The sequence below is a fragment of the Balaenoptera ricei genome, chromosome 1 (genome assembly GCF_028023285.1).
Source record: "Balaenoptera ricei isolate mBalRic1 chromosome 1, mBalRic1.hap2, whole genome shotgun sequence".
NCBI classification, from domain to species: domain Eukaryota; kingdom Metazoa; phylum Chordata; class Mammalia; order Artiodactyla; family Balaenopteridae; genus Balaenoptera; species Balaenoptera ricei.
This window is the reverse complement of record NC_082639.1, coordinates 20,161,433-20,179,829: the sequence shown is the minus strand read 5'-3', so window position 1 is coordinate 20,179,829 and position 18,397 is coordinate 20,161,433. Positions and strand designations below refer to the sequence as shown.

Below are 18,397 nucleotides of genomic sequence, written 5' to 3'. Positions count from 1 at the left end.
AATGCCTGTCTCAGGCTCTGCTTCTAAGATGATGGGTTTAACTTCAGAATCTTTCTCAACACAGAGCACCAGATTCTAAAAATAGTAAGTTCTTCCTCTAGGTCTATCACAAATTTATTTTAAGCAAGTCACTCAAGCCTTCTGGTGACAAATAAGATAGTCCCCAAAGGCATTCCAGCCATGCTCCCTTGCCCATCTGCCAAGCCAATCTCAGCAGAGGAATGAGACCGAGAACAGAACTGAACAACATCCAGCTCAAAGGAAAGGCACTTAGAACCACCCTAATCTCCAATTTTATTATAGGACACATTGGGGACAGGGCAGGGAAGTGGCAGAGGGGTGACAAAAGAGGGCAGCTGCGGCCCTTGAGGGCCTTGAGGCTCATGGTGGGGGGTCAGGCAGAGGCATCAGGTGAGGATGCAGAAAGCCCAAGCAAGCTTTACCTTTCACGGGGTACGGGTCGCTCATCACGGCGCCGGCCTTCCCAAACCAGCGTGAGGGGAAGACCCTGCTGGGTGGGAAGGCTGAGCCTCTGCTGACACTGGGTGGCTCATGGGACAGGCTACTGCCACCTATGCCTGGAAGCACTGAGACAGGCTCGGGGCCCGCCCTCCCTCCCTGTAAGCGGCATGGAAGCACTGCCTTGCAGAAGGGACACAAAGAACTGGGCTGAGCTTGTTGGCTCACACCTCATTTGCTCTGGAGGACGGAGGGGAATAAGACATTTTGGTTTGAAAGGCTTTCTCACCTCACTGAAAACAGGCAGGGGAGAGAGGGGGTGGGCTGCGGGGTGGCGTGTGTAGTGCAAGACAAAACACTCCAACATCAAGACACAGGCTGAATCTCAACCCTACCACTGAGTGACCTTGGGCAAGTCACTTCACTTTCCTGAGACCCAATTCCTTCATCTGCAAAATGGGAACGATTACTATCCGCCTCACATCTGCTGTGAGGATTAAATGAGGACATGCATGTGATTTTAACAAAGTGCCTTAGGTAGAGAAAGCTCTTGGTAACTGGCCATTATTACGATACTTGATACAACACTGAGAACACGACAGTCTGTGGGGAAGACTCAGTGTGGAAACTCCAGTGGCAGGTGGGAGGGCTGGGAGTGCATCTGAGGAAATGTTTGCCTTCCTTCCTCTTCCAGGTCAGGAGGGAGCCCCCCTGTGGGGTGGCGGAGGGGGCATAAATGAGGGCAGGGATGGGCGGCGGAGGGGGATTTATGAAAGCCCAAGGGCCCCTCATGGGCCTGAGCGGAGGACAAGGATAGAGTAGGGGGTATACTGACCCTCTGAGGACTATTTTTAAACAGTTGGAAGAGGAGAAGGAAGAGAGGGGTGTTTCTTCCCACAGGAGCAACTGCTAAGACATCAAGCTGGATCCACCTAGGCTTTCAGATCCAGCCATCACGGGGCAGCTGCTGGGGGATACCACTGCCCCCTCCTTTCTCCTCAGTGCCGGGGCTATCAAAAATACATATAAACTGTGAGAAAGTTCACATAAAAACACTTGCCCTGCGTGTATAAAAAGAGACTGGCCGTGGTCAGTGGCTCAGGATGTGGACCAAGGCCCTGAGAGTGGCCAAGGAGAGTCAGTGGCCACCCAGCAATGGACAGGCTGGTGGGGCTGCCTGATGGCTGGGACAGTGCCAGTGCTGGGGGACGCCGTGTTCTTTGACTGGGTTACACTTCTGTGGAGCTGAGGTCTGAGGGGCAGGAGGTGTTACAGGGACACTGGCTCCAGCCGCCCCGCTGTGGCCTGTGCTGGGGTAGGCGGTAGGGGTGCCATGGCCCTGGGCCTCAGCGGACTCCTTGCCAAGGGCAGAAGCTTACTTCGTGGTAAACCTCCCTAGAGAGCTGGCTTCCAGTAAGTCCTGAAATAGGTTGTGGGGTCCTATCGTTAGGTTGGATTGAGTGGTCTGGGGAGCAGCAGGGGTACAGTACGATTTCCGCTTCTGAAGGAGGGTTCTACCCAGAGCTTCCAGAAGGCTGTCTCCAGCTGAGACTGACTCCACTGGGGACACCAAGCACAGGAGCGCAGCCAGGGCTACGCGAGGAAGAAGGCGCCGGACAAACAGGAGTGCTTCCCCGGCAGCCTGCCCACACCCTCAGGCCAGGGCTTCTTGATGTTTCTTTTGGGAGGGGGTGAAGGTAAGGAGAGAGGGGTGGCCCTGTCTTCCTAGCACCCACTCTTCCCTACTACTTGCCCTGCAAGGGCCGGGACTATGTGCCTGAGTGAGTGAGGTCCAGGGAGATGACCCCGGGCCCTCTTCTGGGGTCCCAAGCAGCTTCCGGAGCCAGGTAGGTAGTAAAAGGTTGATGGTGGCAGCTGGAGCTCGAGGTTCATCCACCTGGTCAGCCGAGGACCCCCTGTCCCCCCTTCACTGAGGCAAAGCTCGGATGGCCGCAGACCCCACGGGCAGCCTGAGAGGTGGAAGGTGAAATGTGCGAGGGCTGCTCTGGCTCCGGGGCAGAGGGGCCTGTCCAGCTCCCCGTCCAGCGGGCTTCTCGCTGCCCAGCAGGTGCACTAGGCCTGGAGGAGGGGCAGGCCGCGCCGGAGGCCCTCCTTCAGGAACTGCATGTAGGTGGCTGTGGACGGGTCTTCAAAGGTGGATGAGAAGCTGAAGACATTGTTCTCGATGTCCTCAGGCTTCACAGAGGTGATGTCCAAGAAGTAGTTGGCGTTGATGTGGTGGACCTGGGAGAAGGGTGGGGTGAGGAGGGCGGGGGCCCAACTGTTCTTGCTGAGGCAGATGGCGGACAGCAGGGGCAACCCGTTCCCCCTCCTCCTCTGCTCACAGGGCCCTCTGACTCCAGGGCTCCACACCTCGCCCACCAGGTGAAACCTAACGCCTTCCGGCATCACCTTTCCCTCCTCTGCCTCCGCGCCCCATGACCTCTCTCCTCTGTTCCCAGAAGCCCTGAACTCCGCACTCACTTCTGTCGAAATGCCCACACGCCTGTGTCCCCATCTGCCTCCCACTCCAGGTAGTGGGCACCTTAAGGGCAGGTGTCCGGTAAACGAACAAACAAATCGAGCGAGCGGGAGAGCACGGGCCACCCGCAGCCCAGGCAGAGTCCTGTCCGCCCAGCTTCGCCAGCCCGGGCCCTGGCTGGGCCGAGTCCACCACAGTGGGCGCCTGTGGACGGGTGCGAGCTGGCTGGCTCTCCCGGGCCTTTCCTCTTCTGAACTCCAGACAGAAGGCCCTTGGCTGGCACCCTCCTCCTCGCCACCAAGCCCTCACTGGACGCCCCCATTCCAGGCCAGCCCCAGCTCTTGCTCCTGCGCTGCTCCCCACCTGCTTCCATCCCTCAGTCCCACACTAACCATCCCCTGGGACTTAAAGGATAAGGGGCAGCTCTGCTCAGAAGAGCAGGTGACGCTGAGGCTCACAGGCGGGCGCCTGTTTTGAAAGTCAGCTGTATTTCTTTTTTTTTTTCTGGCTGCGCTGCACGGCTTGTGGAATCTTAATTCCCCCACCAGGGACTGAACCCAGGCCCACAGCAGTGAAAGCGCCAAGTCTTAACCACTGGACTGCAGGGAATTCCCGGCAGCTATACTTCTTAATTATGCAGCTTTTGCCGAGTCTCTGAACCTTTCTGAGCCTCAGTTTCCTTGTTTGTGAGATCGGCATTCGTGCTCATCTATCCCCAAAGCTCCCGTGAGAACCCAACGCGACGATGTGAGTGCTGTGTAAGGGGCCCTTCGGGAGAGATAGGGTCTTGAAGCCTGGCTCAGCCTGGGGCGTCCCCAGGTCCTCTCTGCCTGTCACGAGGCCTGTCCCTCCCTCCCTTCCATCCCAGGACTGGCCACAATGGTCTGAGCCTTCTCTTTCAGGTCACGTTCCTGTCCACTCTGCTGCTAGACCATGCCCACTGCTGCCAGGTCCCCAAAGTGCTGCTGAGGTTCCCTTTCTGAGGGAGTGTCCCAACACCTGCACGAGGCAGGCCGAGGGGACATCAGGGGATAACTGAGGCTCGGACTGGCTAAGACACCAGCCAGGAAGTGGTAGAGCCAGACCTGGAGCCTGATGAGGTCTGTAAGCCGTGCCCCTTGTTTGCCGCTTCCCCTGCCCCATGGTGCCTGGCCCGGGGCTGGGGATGAGTGGTGGGGGACCTACCACGGTGCCATTGGGCAGGCAGATCATCATCTCCACGGGGAAGCTGTACTTCTCCAGGTGCAGGCTGGCCAGCTTCTTGTGGGATGGGTTCTCCTGGTTGTTCTATGGGGACAGTTGGGCACGCTCCTGACACCTCAGCTCCCAGCACTGTCCCAGGGGCGCCCATGGGGCTCTTCCCGCCCACCTGCCACTCACCTGCAGGTCCTCCAGCTCCTTCACTAGGGACCAGGTGCTGATGAAGCTCTCGTTGAGGAGGGCGAGGATGGGCGAACTTTCCAGGACAGTTTCCCGGAGAGTCCGCCCTGAACCTGTTCCGGGAGAGGCAAGGCCAGGTGGGTGAGGCACCCTGCATGTCTCACTGGGTTTTCTATCAGCAGTAAACCTCATAAACTGTAGAACGGTCAGTGCACCCAGGTGAAATAACAGATTCAAAGAATCTACCACAGAGGAGGTGGGGAATAAATGGCAGCTGTAACTAACATCAATAACATACTGGCATCCTGGGCTGAGACTTGGCTGGGGGCCTACCTGGCCCAGGGGCTTCTAGACAGTGACAGCTTCTTAAATCCACTAAACTCTGTCCCAGGGCCTTTGCACAGACAATTCTTCTACCTAAAACACTTCCCCTGTCACTTGGCAAACTCATCCTCCTCATCCTTCAAAGTCTCAGCTTATATGTCACTTTCTCTAAAGAAGCCTTCCCTGACCCTGCCACCCCGTTACACACTCTCGTGCCACTCTGGACCATGCCTTGTGTAAATTCACCACGCTTGTACTTGTTCATTCACTGTCTGCCTTCTGCACACACTGTGTGCTCCCTGAGGACTGGGGCTGATTCTGACTTCCTCAGTGCAAGATGCCCAACACCTAGCCTATGGCTCGGCACAGGAGGTGCCCAGGATGTTTGTCGATTGGCTGGATGTGGGCAGGGCCATTGTTTGCTCATCTTTGTACCCAGTGTCAGGCACCCAAAGAACTTTGCACCAGCGGGTCTTCGTTGAATTATCTGAATAAGTGAATGCAGCCCAGGCTCTGGCACTACCTTCTCTCACTCGTGTGCAAGTACAGGCACTTTCACATCTGTTTTCACAACTCTGGGAGGTAAGTATGTTACCCTCTTACTGCTGAGAAAACTGAGGCTCAGGGAAGGAGTCACTTGGCCAAGGTCTCCAGGCTGAAAATGGCTGAGCTGGGCTCTTTCTATTGTGTCCAGCAGCTTCCTCTGGGCTTAGCACAGAACCCTGCGAGCCGTCACCCCACACCCTGCCCCATGTCATCCCTGAGTCCCTCATACTGCGACAGGAGAGTCCCATTGGTCTCAGGGCCTCCTGTACCCACAAGGTACGAAGTCTGCCCCCCTTTCTCCCCTCAGACTGCAAGGGTCTCCCTCACCTCAGCAGGACTGGTCGTCCAGGGCCCCCCATAGCAGGACTGAGTGCACCAGCTTGTTCTCGGCCTTGGCTTGCTCAAAGGCCTCGGTGAACGGCAGGTAGGTGACCTGGGGCCAAGTCGAGACAGAGAGAAGCTACTGTGTGCCGCCAGGGTCCCATTCAGGGGCTGAGTGTGTGATGTGCATGTAGTGTGTGTCTGTAGTGTATATACGTGTGTGTGTACATATGCATGTATGTTTGCAGTGTGTGTGTGTGCGTGTGTCTGTGTGAAGGGGTGATGCTGAGCCAGGGGGTACCTCCTCCAAGTTCTAAAGGGCAAAGGGGAGGCTCCCTGGCCCAGGCTGGGCCCCACAGGGAGGCAGCCTCAGCAGCAAGCCCTGCATGGCATCCCACGCCCAGTGCCCACCTGCTGCTCCCACAGCTCCGGACCCAGCCCCAGGGATCCCAGCCCCGCCCCTTACCCCCGTCTGGCCTCACCTTCTTGAAGGGGTACATGGCCACCTCCAGGCGCCGGGCGGCCTCCTCCCAGCTCAGCTCCTGCTGCCACGTGATCTCCTCAAACACAAACTGGAGGGGCTCCCCCGAGGGCAGGCGGCTGTCGATCATGTTGCCATCCTCGTCCAGGATCACAGAGGGCACTGAGGGGCCCGTGGCCTCCAGCTCCATCTGGGCCGGAGGTCAGTGAGGGATGGTCACTGAGGGACGTCTCAGCGAGGGGCCCGAGTCCTCCAGGGGCCCCGAGAGACCCTCAAAGATTTGCAGAGGTGCACCTCTGCAGATCTGCCCCTCATTGCAGAGGAGGGGAGACAGGCCCAGGGAAGGGCAGGGCCTGGTCAGGGCTGTGCAGTGAGTGCAGGACAGAGCCAGCGTCCAGCCAGTGTGAAGCCATCTGCGGGCCCATGGCAGACGCTGGCTAGGAAGAACGGGTGGCTTCCTAGGGTCCTGCTTTGGGGACAGCGGCTTCAGCCTGCAGGAGCTCCGTCCTTCACTGCCCCCAGGCTCCTAGCCAGCTGGGCCTCCTTGCAGCCAGGCTGAGAGGCCCTGTGGCGGGGCCCTGCGGCCGAGCCCCGCCTACCTACCTGGGTAGGGACCACCCTACCCAGGTGCGCTCACCTGGGGTATGTAGCCGATGTCCACCTCCATGTTGCTGCTCTCGCTGGCCCCGTACAGCCACTCCATGTCCACATTCAGAGACCTGGGGACAGGTGAGAGGGTGGCCAGGGCAGAACACCACCGCCATCAAGGCCCATTAACCAGACGTCAGACTTTATCTCACTGAAAGCATGCAGCTGACCCTATTTTATAGATGAGGATGCTGAGACTTGGCAGGGTGGACCCAAGGTCTCAGAGCCACTAGAGTTCTGACGGCAGAGCCTGGGCCCTTTCCTCTCCCCAGGCTGCCTCTTCGGAAGGCACTGCGACCATGCCACCCTCCACTGGCCCAGCCCTTTACAGTTCATGAAGGGGCTTCCATACCCATGGCTCACGCACTGTCCACGATCCATGACTCTTTCACACAGCGCTCATCAGTGCCTCCCCCCACGGGAAGTCTGGCCTGAGCATGTGCAACCTGCAGATCCGCCACATGGGGGAGCCCCAGGACAGACAACCAACCACCTTGGGCAGGTGAGGCAGTCAGGGTGAGCTGGGTGCCCTCAGAGCCGGTCGGCGGTCCCGTGGTCTAGGCCTGAGACACAGGCCCAGGAGCAGTTGCCCCCTCCTTCTGTTTCATTCAGTCCAGGACCCCACCTCCAACCCTGGGCTGAGCCCCTGCAGCACAAGGGCTTGCCTGAGGAGCGAGGAAGGAGGAGGACAGCTCGTCCTTCCCCCTCATTTTCCCCGTGGCCCAGGATGCTCCCTCCCTCGGGGGACTGAGAGGAAACCGCTCCTGGTCCTGGGGGCAACTTTCTCTTCCCAGGCTGTCCCAATGACCCCCTCACTCCTGCCCAGGAGCCAGCCTCCCATCTAGCAGATGAGGAAACTGAGGCCTGGAGGGGTCCAGGGCCTTGCCCACAGCCACGGAGCCCACGGGTGCCACGGCTGAGACTTCGCTCTGGGCCCCTCATCTCTCAGCCCAGGTCTTGTCCCTGCACAGAGTCACTCAGGCTCACTAAGCGGCTGCGTGCTATCACGGGCCCAGGTGGGCGTGGGGCCAGAGGCAGGCCAGAGAGCAGGTGGGGTAGGCGTGGCCCTGGGGGTTCAGTTGCCGATGGGGAGGGGCCGTGCTGGGGCTGGGGGTCAGGAATCTGGAAAGACTTTCTGCGTCCCTTTCCTCCCTGACAAGAGGCTGTCCCTGAGCAGGTCAGGCAGGCAAGCAGGCAGGTGACTGGCATTGAGCCCTCCCAGAAGCCGCCCCCTGGCCCCCCAGGGTCTGTGGTAGCAACTGCAGGCGTGGAGGGCCTGCTTCTTAGGCCTTTGTATGTGCCCTTCCCTCTGCCTGGCTAAACTCTCCTCAGCCCCCAGGTCGCTGCACAGACGTCCCTTCCTTTGGGAGGCCTTCCTGGACCCTGACCAGCCGGGTCCCTCTCCACCTGCTGGCCTTCGCCTAGGATGGCATGAGCAGGCTGTGGTTACGGGTCTGTTGGAGGTCTGTCAGCAGTATGGCACGGGGGGGGGGGGGCAGTTCCATCTTCAGGGAGAGGCTGTTGGCTGTTGCGCTGGGTCCCAGCACAGAGCTGGCAGGCCAGGCCCACACAGCGCCTGGGACACGCCTATCAGACGATGGAATGACCTCCCTCAGCCCACCTCAAGCTACCTCCTCCTGGGTCAGCTCTAGGCCCCTCCCAAGAGAAGTAGCTCTGGGGAGAGACTGAGGGGGCCTCCGGGCCCCTGTATCTGAGCTCCTGGAGCTGGTGAGGGGCAAATCGGAGCAGGACGCCGGGGCCGGGGCCAAGGCTGTCACCTGTGGTTGGGTACGAAGAGCCGGAAGTCACGGACGTGGGTGGCGTCTTTGGAGAGGATGATGTGGCCCGTGAACTGGCCGGGTGAGAACCAGAAGGGGAAGTCGGGCGGCTCGCTGAGCTGGAACTCGGCGTGGATGCTGGAGGGAAAGGGTCCGGCTGGGAGCAGGTTCCCTGTTGAGCAGAGCCTGCCCACCTCCCCTCTCACTTCTGCCCCAAAGCCTGGAACCCTTGGCCAGACTGTGTGTGGGGCAGAGGACTGGGCGGGGGAGGAAGAAGTGTGTGGGGCAGGGAGAAGGGACGCCCTCCAAGCGCTGCCCATCCTTCAGGGCCCAGTTCAGGTGCTGCCTTCCCCGGAAGCCTTGCCCGAGCCTCCTCTGAGCCCTCCACGGTGTGTGTGACCTGGTGTCAGAGCTCTTACGCACCCCCTTCTGTGTGGATGACAATCACGGCCAACAGCCCCATGCTAAGCACATTCAACACCTTTTCTCTTCCTCCTGGAGGAAGTCACCACCGCCCTGATGCACAATGAGGAAAGTGAGGCTCAGAGAGCCAAAGCTGCTTGCCCGGGACCACAGGCTGGTAAGTGGTGGAGCTGGGGGCTTTGAGTCAGGCCCCGCCTCCTGGTGCTCAACCCATCTGTGCTTCCCTGGAGTCCCAGGCCCTGGTGGGAGGCAAGGATGGGGCTGCCAGGACCCCTCACCGGAACATCACGGTGTAGTAGAAGTCGCTGGTGGCGGTCAGGCAGGCGACGGCCCCCTGAGGGGCAAAGCGGGTCTTCACGAAGGGCCGAGGGTGGAACATGCTCAGGAGCCGGTGGATGATGACCTGGGGGGAGGGCAGTGGGACCTGGGCTGGCTTGCTGGGCCCAGCTCCCCTGGGTGAGGGTCAGCTCTGGACCTGGGGCCCAGGTGGGGGTGGGGCCAGAGGCAGGCCAGAGAGCAGGTGGGGTAGGCGTGGCCCTGGGGGTCCAGTTGCCGATGGGGAGGGGCCGTGCTGGGGCTGGGGGGCAGGGCCCCGGGGCTTGCCGTGGGCTACCCTTACCTCCTTGCCCTTGGGGGGTGGTGGGTAGAAGCGGTTGTTGGACAGATAGCCGGTGAAGACGTTCAGCTCACTGGGGATGATCCACCAGGGCTCGCCCAGCTCCGCGTGGCCCCGAGGGGGAAGGAAGGGCCGGAAGTGGCGGGCGGCAAACACCGCGCTTGGCGAGGCTGCGGTCGTCCAGTTGCGGAGGCCGGACAGGGCCAGGCGGGAGACCTGGGGCAGAGGAAAGTCGAAGCTCTGGGGCACTGAGAACGTCCCAGGTGTGTGCGGAGGTCTCCTCGAGCCCTGAGCCAACCCACAAGCCCAGGAAGCAGAGGGACCCGGGAGGCTCCTGCCTGCTCACGGCCACGAGCCTGGCACTCTCCTGCCAGAGCTGAGGCTCATCTCACTTTCCCCGGCCCCTTGCCCAGAGAAGTGGTGCCCCTGTGGCCCCTCGGGTCCAGCCCAGGCTGGAACAGCTCGCTCGAGGGCAGGGGAGCAGAGGCAGCTGGAGGGGCCACCCAGGACTGGAACGGGGGGCTCTGTGAGGGGGGTTCTCACGGCCTCTTCCCTCCCTCTCCAAGCCCAGGTCCCGGGCCTCACACAGGCCTGCCTGCCTCTTGTACATAAGCCAGCAGACCAATCCCGGGTGCCCCGCCCTGCCCTGGGCTTCCTCTCCCAGTCCACCGGCCTTGCTTTCTGCAGAGCCTGGGCCACGCGGGCTGCGCATCCCTGGCAAAGGCCTTCCCTGAGCCATTTCCTCAACAGTAACCCACCCCACTGCTGTCTGATGAGCTGAAGGGCGGGACAGAATGAGGGTCAGACGCTCTGCAGGCCTCTCTGCACATCTGCCTGGAGCAGAGGCGGGACCCTGGAGCATGCAGGTCCCCTGGTCAAAGCTCCACCTTCCGTAGCTCCTCCCTGCCCTTCTGGGCCACCATCAGTGGCCACCAGGACAGTGAGTGCCTGGCCCCCCTCAGGGTGCTCAGCCACCAGGGAGCTGCCCCACCTTCGACCTCCCTGGTGATGGGACCCGGGCTCAGTGGGAAGCTGAGGTGGGAGGAGAGGGCTTTCACAGGCAAGTTCTCAAAGCGGGGCTGGCTTGCAGGGCCAGGCAGAGCCTGCCCGTCTGCTGGGTCCTGCTCACAGGCTGGCGAGCTCTTAGCGGAGCGGCCCGCGAAAGGGGGCTGAGCTAGGGACGCAGGGCTGCGGTGCTGCTCCGGACCCATCTCCCCTGTAAGTGCAGGTGGGCCCCCTGCACCTGCCCCACCCTGTTCTCTCTGCCCTGTAGGAGGGACTCATCTGCTCAGACATCATTTCAGCCCATCAATGCCAGACCTTTCTCCACCCAGATCTTACTGGACTCTCCCCCTGGACATCTCTCAGGGAACTCAACTTCAACAGTCCAAACTGACCTCATACCCTCCCTACCAGACCTGCTTCCCTCCTCCAACCCCCATCGGGCAATGGGCCCCCATGCACCTGGCCACCAGCCAGAAGCCTGAGTCACCTCAACTGCCCCCCCTCCCTTTCCATTAGTAGCCACACCCTGCCTTTCTCCCTTTCCCAGCATCCCCCGGGCTGCCTTTCCTCTCCATCACCATGGCCTCCCCCCACCTGTCTCCCCCTCCCTCCTGGGAACTGGTCTTCTTGCCTCCCTTTTCTCCCCAGCTGCCAGTTTGGAGAGCCTAGATCTGATGAGAGAATTCTCCTCTTTCAAAATCTGCTATGGTATTTTGCTGCTGCAGAACAAAGGCCAAAGTTAGGCAGCTGAGGCCCTTTGCCATCTGGCAACTTCTCTTCCAGTCCCACTGACCAGGATGCCCCTGTGTGTGTCCCCCATGCCCTGGGTCCAGCCACCCCCTCTCTCTGCCCTCAGTGGCCTGCCTGGCATCTCCTGCTGAAATGACAGTTCAGCTGAGCTGTAAAAGCTGAGTAGCTGTGAGTGAGGCAAAGAGAAAAGGTTGTTCCTGGCTGAGGGACCAGCATATGAGAAGGCTCTCAGCTGGAAGAAAGCCCGGACATCTGGAGTAGTGGAAAGCTGAGAGGAGAGCACAGGGGAGACAGTGGGAAAGGCGGGCAGGGCCTGGGGATGCCTAGGTCCTGGGAGGGATTGAGACCCTGTCCACAGGGCCTCCGGTCCTAACCACAGGGCTGGTTAGGATGGCACTTGTCAGGGTCATCCCCACCCTACAGCCGTTGCCAAGGGCTGAACCTCAGGTCTGGTTCATCGGAGCTCAACAGAGCACCTGTCAGGCTCCAGGCACTGTGCTAGGGGCCTGGGGAGGCACAAATGTGTGAGTCACCGGCCTTGCCCTGAGGAAACTCACAGCCTGGGGGGAAAGACTGACTTGCAGAAAGTAATGATTACAAGCGCGGCGCCTGCATCAGCACGGTCTCTAGTGCACTTGCTGTTTCCTCCAGCCGGATCCTTTTCCTACCCCTACTGACAGTGGGCTGAGCCCTCGTCCCCTGCAGTCACTGTCAAATGTCATTCCCTCCAGGAAGCCATCCAGACCCCCACTCTGGGTCAGAGGCTCATGCTTATCCCTCCTACCTCCCCTACCAGACTGTGTGCCCGGACAGCAGGGACAGCGTCGCACCCACTTCTGGACCCCCAGGGCCTGGCGCACTGGGTGCACAGAGGGTGCTGATGAAAGAAGGAAGGAAAGACAGAAAGAAGGGAAGGTGAGCAGACCACAGACCCATTCTCAGGAGGTGAGTGCACACAGATGGTCCCTCTGTCTCTGGTCCCGCCTGTGGGGGACCCCCTGCCACTCCTGCCCCAACTTACCCCTAGGAACCCATCTTTGCTCTTGGTCATGGACTCTGGCAGCAGAGGCTGGAATCGGGCTTCTATGGTGAGTGTCTCCTCGCTGGGGTCAGGGGGCAGATCCTCCTCCTCATAGCTGGCCGAAGGAGTTGACCCTGTGAGATACAGGTCGCTGGAGAGGGGTCCTGCCTTAGATGGCAGGGCCTCACTTCTCTTAGGATGTCCACATTGGCCAGTGATTAAGGGAGCCAGGCCTGGCAGGGATGGGGGTGGGGGTGGGGCTGTAACAGGTAACAAGCAACAAAGTAACAATATAGATCACATCGTTTATCAAACATATACAAATTGTATGTATATGATATATAATGTGTACATATGATGTATACCACATGGTATATCACACATATACGTTTTCTCCAATGTATATCACATTTTAGTTTCACAGTAACCCTGTGAAGGCAGTATTATCAATTCCATTTTACAAATGAGAAATTGGGGGCTCAGAGAGGTGAAGTCACTTCCCCAAGGACACACAGCTAGGTAGTGTGTGAATCAGGATTCAAACCCAGGTCTGTTTTACTCTAAACCTACGATCAACCACAACCCTCTTCCAGGGGCATTAAGATCTCAAAAGTTTCCTCAAAGGCTTAGGAACCAGACGACCTGGGTTCAAATCCTAGCCCCACTCCTCAACAGGTTGTGTGATGGTTGGCCCAGTGGCTTGTTATGAGGATTAAATGAGATAATCCAGACCTGGTACAGAGTAAACCCGTAATAAATGTCAGCTGTATTGCTATTACTGGTGGTTTCATGGTTGGGGATCCACGGGGCTAGGACTCAAACCTAATTTCTGACTCTAATGTGTGCTCTTTCCACCAGGCCAGGCTGGCTGCAGAAAGGCCATTCTCACTGTCCCCTTTCCCTGAGCCCAGCTCCGGGGTGAGGCTGGCTCCATTTCCTGGACAATTTGGGGCAAATCACTCATCCTCTCCGGTTTTCCCACATGAGAGATGGAGCCCATGCTACTGTGCCTGTCCCGTCATGAGGTCTCATGGAGAAGCAAAGGCTGCTCAGAGAGGTCAGGGGACGTGGAATCAGGTCATCTTTGGTGTCACAGAAAGAGCACTGGTCCAGAAGTGAGGACACCTGCTTCTTCCTGTTTCCTGGGTAGCCCGTTTCCCCATCATTACGAGGGGCTGGACTGGCTAGTGGCTGAACTTGATTCGTCAGATCTCTTCCTGCTCAGAGACCTGCCAAGTCTGTAGTCTTTCAAGGGTGGAGGGAGTCACGATGAAGGCTTAAGGGAGGCATGACGGCTACTGCAGAAGGGGTGACTAACAGCAGGGTGGGGTCCCACGACACAGATAACAGAATGAAGCACGGGTGGGTCCTGTTACGACTGCTCTCTTGCTGGTAGAGACCACATCTGGCATTTGTTGACAGACGGACTGACAGACTGAATGGGTGCATTAAAATGGGTGCATTCTTAACCAGGAATCATCAGAATCACCAGGATGCCTTTTTAAACTACCGATGCCCAGAACCCCCCTCAGACCTACTGAGTCAGAGTTTTCAGGGGCTAGAATCTGGAAAATGTGCTCCCGATTAATGCTCCCCAGTGGCTCCTGATGCAAACCCCTGTTCTAAAGAATCATGGTTACTTCTGCATTTGTAAGTCAAGGCAACAAAATTTCAAAACAGCAATCTGGAAACCTCAGAGGAAGGGAACAATGGGAATGTGCAGCGTTACTGGTTGGCTTGCTTATCCAATTACTTAACTGTTATCATAGATAATTATGAATAATAATACCCAGCATTTTATGGCTCTTTGGTTTTTTAATAAAAAGTTTTATTTCCTGACTTACAAGTAAAATTTGCTCACTACTGACAACTTGTAAAACTTTTAAGGTATAAAGCAGAAAATTAAACACACATAACTGTACCAACTAGAGAGGACTGTTTGCCTCTATTTCCTGCTTAGATTTGGTGTTTTTCTGGTTTTGTTTTGTTTTTTGTTCTCCCAAAAACTTGGTCCAGTTTTGCACTCACAGTGGCCTAGGAGGTAATTGAGGGACTCTTTTCCCCTGATGGAGAAAAAGATTTGTGTGAAAAAATTAAAAGCACCCCCAAGCCCAGCAAGCTTGGCCAACATGTCATTATGAGGGAACTCTTGCTCTCTGGCCATAAAAAAGGACAAGGAGGTGGCTGTGTGGCTGCTCGGAGAAGTGTGTGCAAAATAAGAAGTCAAAGCAAATCCACACAGGGCTGACCTGTGTATCTGCCCATCTGCTTTCATGACAGTACTGACTGCCCCTGGGAGGCACTGACACATCCGCTCCAGCAAATTAGCATTATTCATCTGACCCTCCTCCTCTGGCAGTGACCAAAGGCCACCGGGTCAGCACGTGGCTGACCTACCTGACCCATCCTGAGACACAGAAAGCCCATCACGGTCCTTTGGTGCTTACCGGCCTGAGAGCAGCTGGTGTCTCTTTCTAGTCTTTCCCATCTATTGACCTACTTACACCAGGCAATTTGGGTAACAAGTAAATGCCCAAGATCATAAGTTCAAGAAACGTCACAAGATATGGACACAGAGGTTAGGGTGGTGATGGAGCAGTGAGAGAGGCATTTTCTAATTCATTAGAATGCTTCAGCCCCTCATCTTTACAATAAAAATCACTGATTACAACCAGGCAAAAACGGGTAACAAGGTGGGATAGGAATCTGACAGCTCCCGAGCAGAGTTTAATATTTAGCAGTAATGGTAATAGCTCCTGTCTACTGACTATCTACTGCATGGTGGGCACTTTGCAGACATTTTTCTCTAAGCTTCAAATGAGCTGGTGCAGGACCTGAAGACAGGAGGCCCCTAATCCTGGCTCTGCACCTTTCCAGCCTGGGCAAGCTGGAGAGCCTTCCTGCGCCTCCGTCTCCTAAACTATACACAAGAGGATCAGGACAGGTCCATCTCACAGGCACTGTGAAGATTAAAGAGATGACTCACAGGAGGTGCTTAAAGTGATGTCTGGTCCTGAGAAGGTGGTCAGGGAATGTTAACTAGTTTTAGTCACACGTGAGGAGAACAGGCTTGGGTGTGCGAGTATGTGTGGGTGCCCGTGTTGAAGCAGCTTGCCCAAACCACCAGCCGGAAAATGTCAGAGCTGGGAGGACCCCAGGGCTGCCAGGACACACCGTCCTCCCCCTACTCCAGGCAGCCCTTCTGTTCAGAGCAGACACAGAAGACACAGAGCAAGAAGTAGAGGGCGGTGCCCCGGCTCCCTCCTGCCTAGTCCCCAGCCTCTCCCGGTACCTGTCAGCTTCTCAGCAATGGGCTTGAACTCCTCGGGGCTGAGGTACGTGTCCCCGTCAGTGTCCAGAGAGGAAAAGAGGAAGAGGCCTTCTGTCCCCAGGGCTTTCAGCGCCGAGTCCTGCTCGGGAGGAGGTGGCTGGACTGAGCAGCTGTGCACCCAACTGGCATCCCAAATGGGTGGAGGGAGCTGCTTCCGCCACATCTTCCTGGGTTCTCTCAGCCCATCTCCCAGCCCATCTGTCCAAATGCCACCTCTGCACGCCCCAGAGCCCCAGTCCCCCTTCCCATCCCTCCTGGTCCCTGCTTCACTCTGAGCCTTCATCCACTGTCCACTCTCTAAGTGCTCCCTTTCTATCTGGGCCCATCCCACCCATCTCGTGTCACCCTCTTGGTCCACCCATTGTCCTCTCCGGTCTCCCCTCCCCACCGTCCCAGCGCTCCCGGCCCGTCCAGATGCTCGGGTCCCACCTTTGCTCTCTGCTTTGTCTGCACTGTCCTAGTCACCCATCTGCACTGTCCCCCTGCAGCCTGTCCCAGCTCCTGCCTCACACTGGGCCAGTCCTCTCACCTCCCCCATCAGTCCTTCCAAGTCTGCCCGACCCCTGGAGCCTCGTCCTATCCCTTCCCTGCCGCCCTCCCGGCCCTCCGGCCCCCACCCGCCCCTCGGAGCCCGGTCCCTCCGCGAGCCCCACCGCTGCCCGGGCCCACCCGAGTCTCCTGGCCGCCGCGCCCTCCCCGCCGGCTCGGACCTGCCGCGCGGCCGCTTGGGCCTCGGCATGGCGAGCGAAGGCCCGGGCGGCGGCGGCCGCGGCGGCGGCGGCGAGGAGCGCTCCGAGCAGCGCCAGGGCGCGGGCGCGGGCGCGGCGCGGCGGGGACGCGGGCGGCGCGGCGGGGCCGGGGCTGGACGGCTCGCGCTCGCCCGGCCGGGCCCGGCCCATGGCGGCGGCTCGCGGCGGCTCCGGACGGGCGGCAGGGGACGCTGACCCGCGGCGGCGCGGGAGCGGGCGCGGGCGCGGGCGGGGCCGGGGGCGGGCCTGGGCGCCGGGGCGGGGCGGGCTGGGGCGCGGGGTCCGGCGCACAGCGGGTTCAGTGGGCGCACGAGTCCGTGAGGGGGCGCCGGGGCTCCTGCTCCACAGGCCCCTTCCTGCCAGTCGGTGCCTCCTTCTTGTACTTGGTCTCCCAAAACGAAACCGGGCGTCCGCGTCTCATCTTGCCTGGTGGAGCCGGGAGCACTTCCAGGCTGAGGACTGGGAGGAGGGGCTGGGCGGGGGTGGGGGTGGGGAGGACCCGCACAGCCGAAGCTTTTCCTGGGAGGGGGCTCAGGGGCCGCCAGGCCTGTGTCCACCTTACTTGGCAGATGTGAGGGAGGCCAGAGAAGGGCACTGCCGTCCTCCAGCGGCCGCCGGGCACCCCACTCTCCAACCTTATCCCACCTGCTTGCTGAAAGGTCTTAAGTCATCTAGAAACAGAAAAGCTACGAAGTTCAACCCTCCCTATTCCCTTCATGGTCCGGCTGTAAGGCCACCCCTGCCAGTTCCTCAGGGATGGGAACTACCTGTTTAAGGCCAACACAGGTGGTGCAGCCTTGAACCCTCACCCGCGGTGCCAAAGTTTCCTCGCCTATAAGGAGGATTCAACAGAGGCCCTTCTGTGGGTTGTGGTGAAGACGAAATACCCGGGTTGGCAGGGGTGGTAGTTCCCAGGCACAAGGCAAGACCGGCTGTGAGTTACCCGCTCTCCCCTGCTGGACCTGCCCTGGCCACAGGAGTGGTTTTTCTGGAGAACAACACTTGGAGGAGGGCCTTGGGAATAGAGCGAGTGGAGTCTGAGGAAGTTCTTTCAAGTCCCCAGAAACCTTGGTTGCACTGGGCCTCTCTTCCGTTATATCAAGGCCCCAGGAAGCCGGAGATGGCTTTGCCTGCAATTCCCACGAGAGGGCAGCAGCTGCCAAAGCCTCTAGACAAGAACCCCGAGCCCAGGGGAGCAGCGGTGCTGCACGTGCACCTCCCAGGTCTGGGATGTCAGGGGGGATTTAACAGGTACTGAGCACCCACTATGTGCTGGACTTGGTGCTGGGCGATTCATGCCATCTCATTTTGTCCTCAAGCCACACGGTGACGTGAGGTTTGTTTGTCTCATTTTAAAATTGAGGAGCCTAGGAATTCTCTGGCGATCCAGTGGTTAGGACTCCGCGTTTTCACTGCTGGGGCCCAGGTTCGATCCCTGGTCGGGGAACTAAGATCCCGCAAGCTGTGAGGCAAGGACATCATCATCATCATCATCACCATCATCATCATCATAATAAAATAAAATTGAGGAGCCTTAGCCCTTTCACTCAGGTCTATCTGAGTCCAAATCTCTTGCCATGCGGCCTCTCAGGGGATGGTCCAAACGACTGAGTGGGGGCGGAGCTGGTCTCTACCACCACTTCTGTCCTTCATGGGTAACCAGCCATGACAGTGCCATGTGGGCAGGGTCCTGACTTCCCAGTGCCCATGCGTGACCCAGCACATCATGGGCACTCCCATGTCTTTTGGGTGATTTGCCTCCCAGGGACCAAGAGTTGTGGGCCCTGGGCCCAGCTCTCGGCCCATATCCTCGAAGGGACCCATTGAGGGCCTGACATCTAGTGTTGGCTTCCGAAGGCGTCCAACTGTGCCACTTCCAACTCATTACCGCTAATGTTTGGGGACACCTTGCATACGACAAATGCTATTAGAAAACCAAATTCCATTCTATCAAGAAGCAAAGCTAACAGATAACAGAGCAGGTTAGGTGGGAAGATTGATGAGCCAAGGCCCCTGGAAAATAAATGAGGGAAGTTTTCTTTGCCAGGTTACTTTTACTTGTTACACTTGCTTTTTGTTAAAG

The 18,397-nt window shown here is 58.5% G+C and overlaps 1 protein-coding gene across 3 annotated transcripts; it reads right to left on the bottom strand.

Moving 5' to 3' along the window:
- Positions 1–274: 274 nt before the first annotated feature.
- On the bottom strand, positions 275–16,464 carry SELENON (selenoprotein N). Of its 3 annotated transcripts, none has more exons than XM_059915989.1 (12): positions 16,276–16,464; positions 15,527–15,644; positions 12,235–12,368; positions 9,462–9,674; positions 9,121–9,245; positions 8,420–8,557; positions 6,631–6,712; positions 5,995–6,183; positions 5,519–5,624; positions 4,322–4,434; positions 4,127–4,228; positions 275–2,703 (listed from the first exon to the last, which is right to left on the bottom strand). In XM_059915989.1, the coding sequence occupies exons 1-12, from the start codon at positions 16,462–16,464 to the stop codon at positions 2,533–2,535; spliced, it is 1,680 nt and encodes a 559-aa protein (XP_059771972.1). In that variant the 3' UTR covers positions 275–2,532. The 3 variants fall into 3 exon arrangements, with proteins under 3 accessions (XP_059771972.1, XP_059771973.1, XP_059771971.1); XM_059915990.1 differs by lacking the exon at positions 16,276–16,464 and adding an exon at positions 16,095–16,145; XM_059915988.1 differs by lacking the exon at positions 16,276–16,464 and having other exon boundaries at positions 15,527–16,029.
- Positions 16,465–18,397: the final 1,933 nt, after the last annotated feature.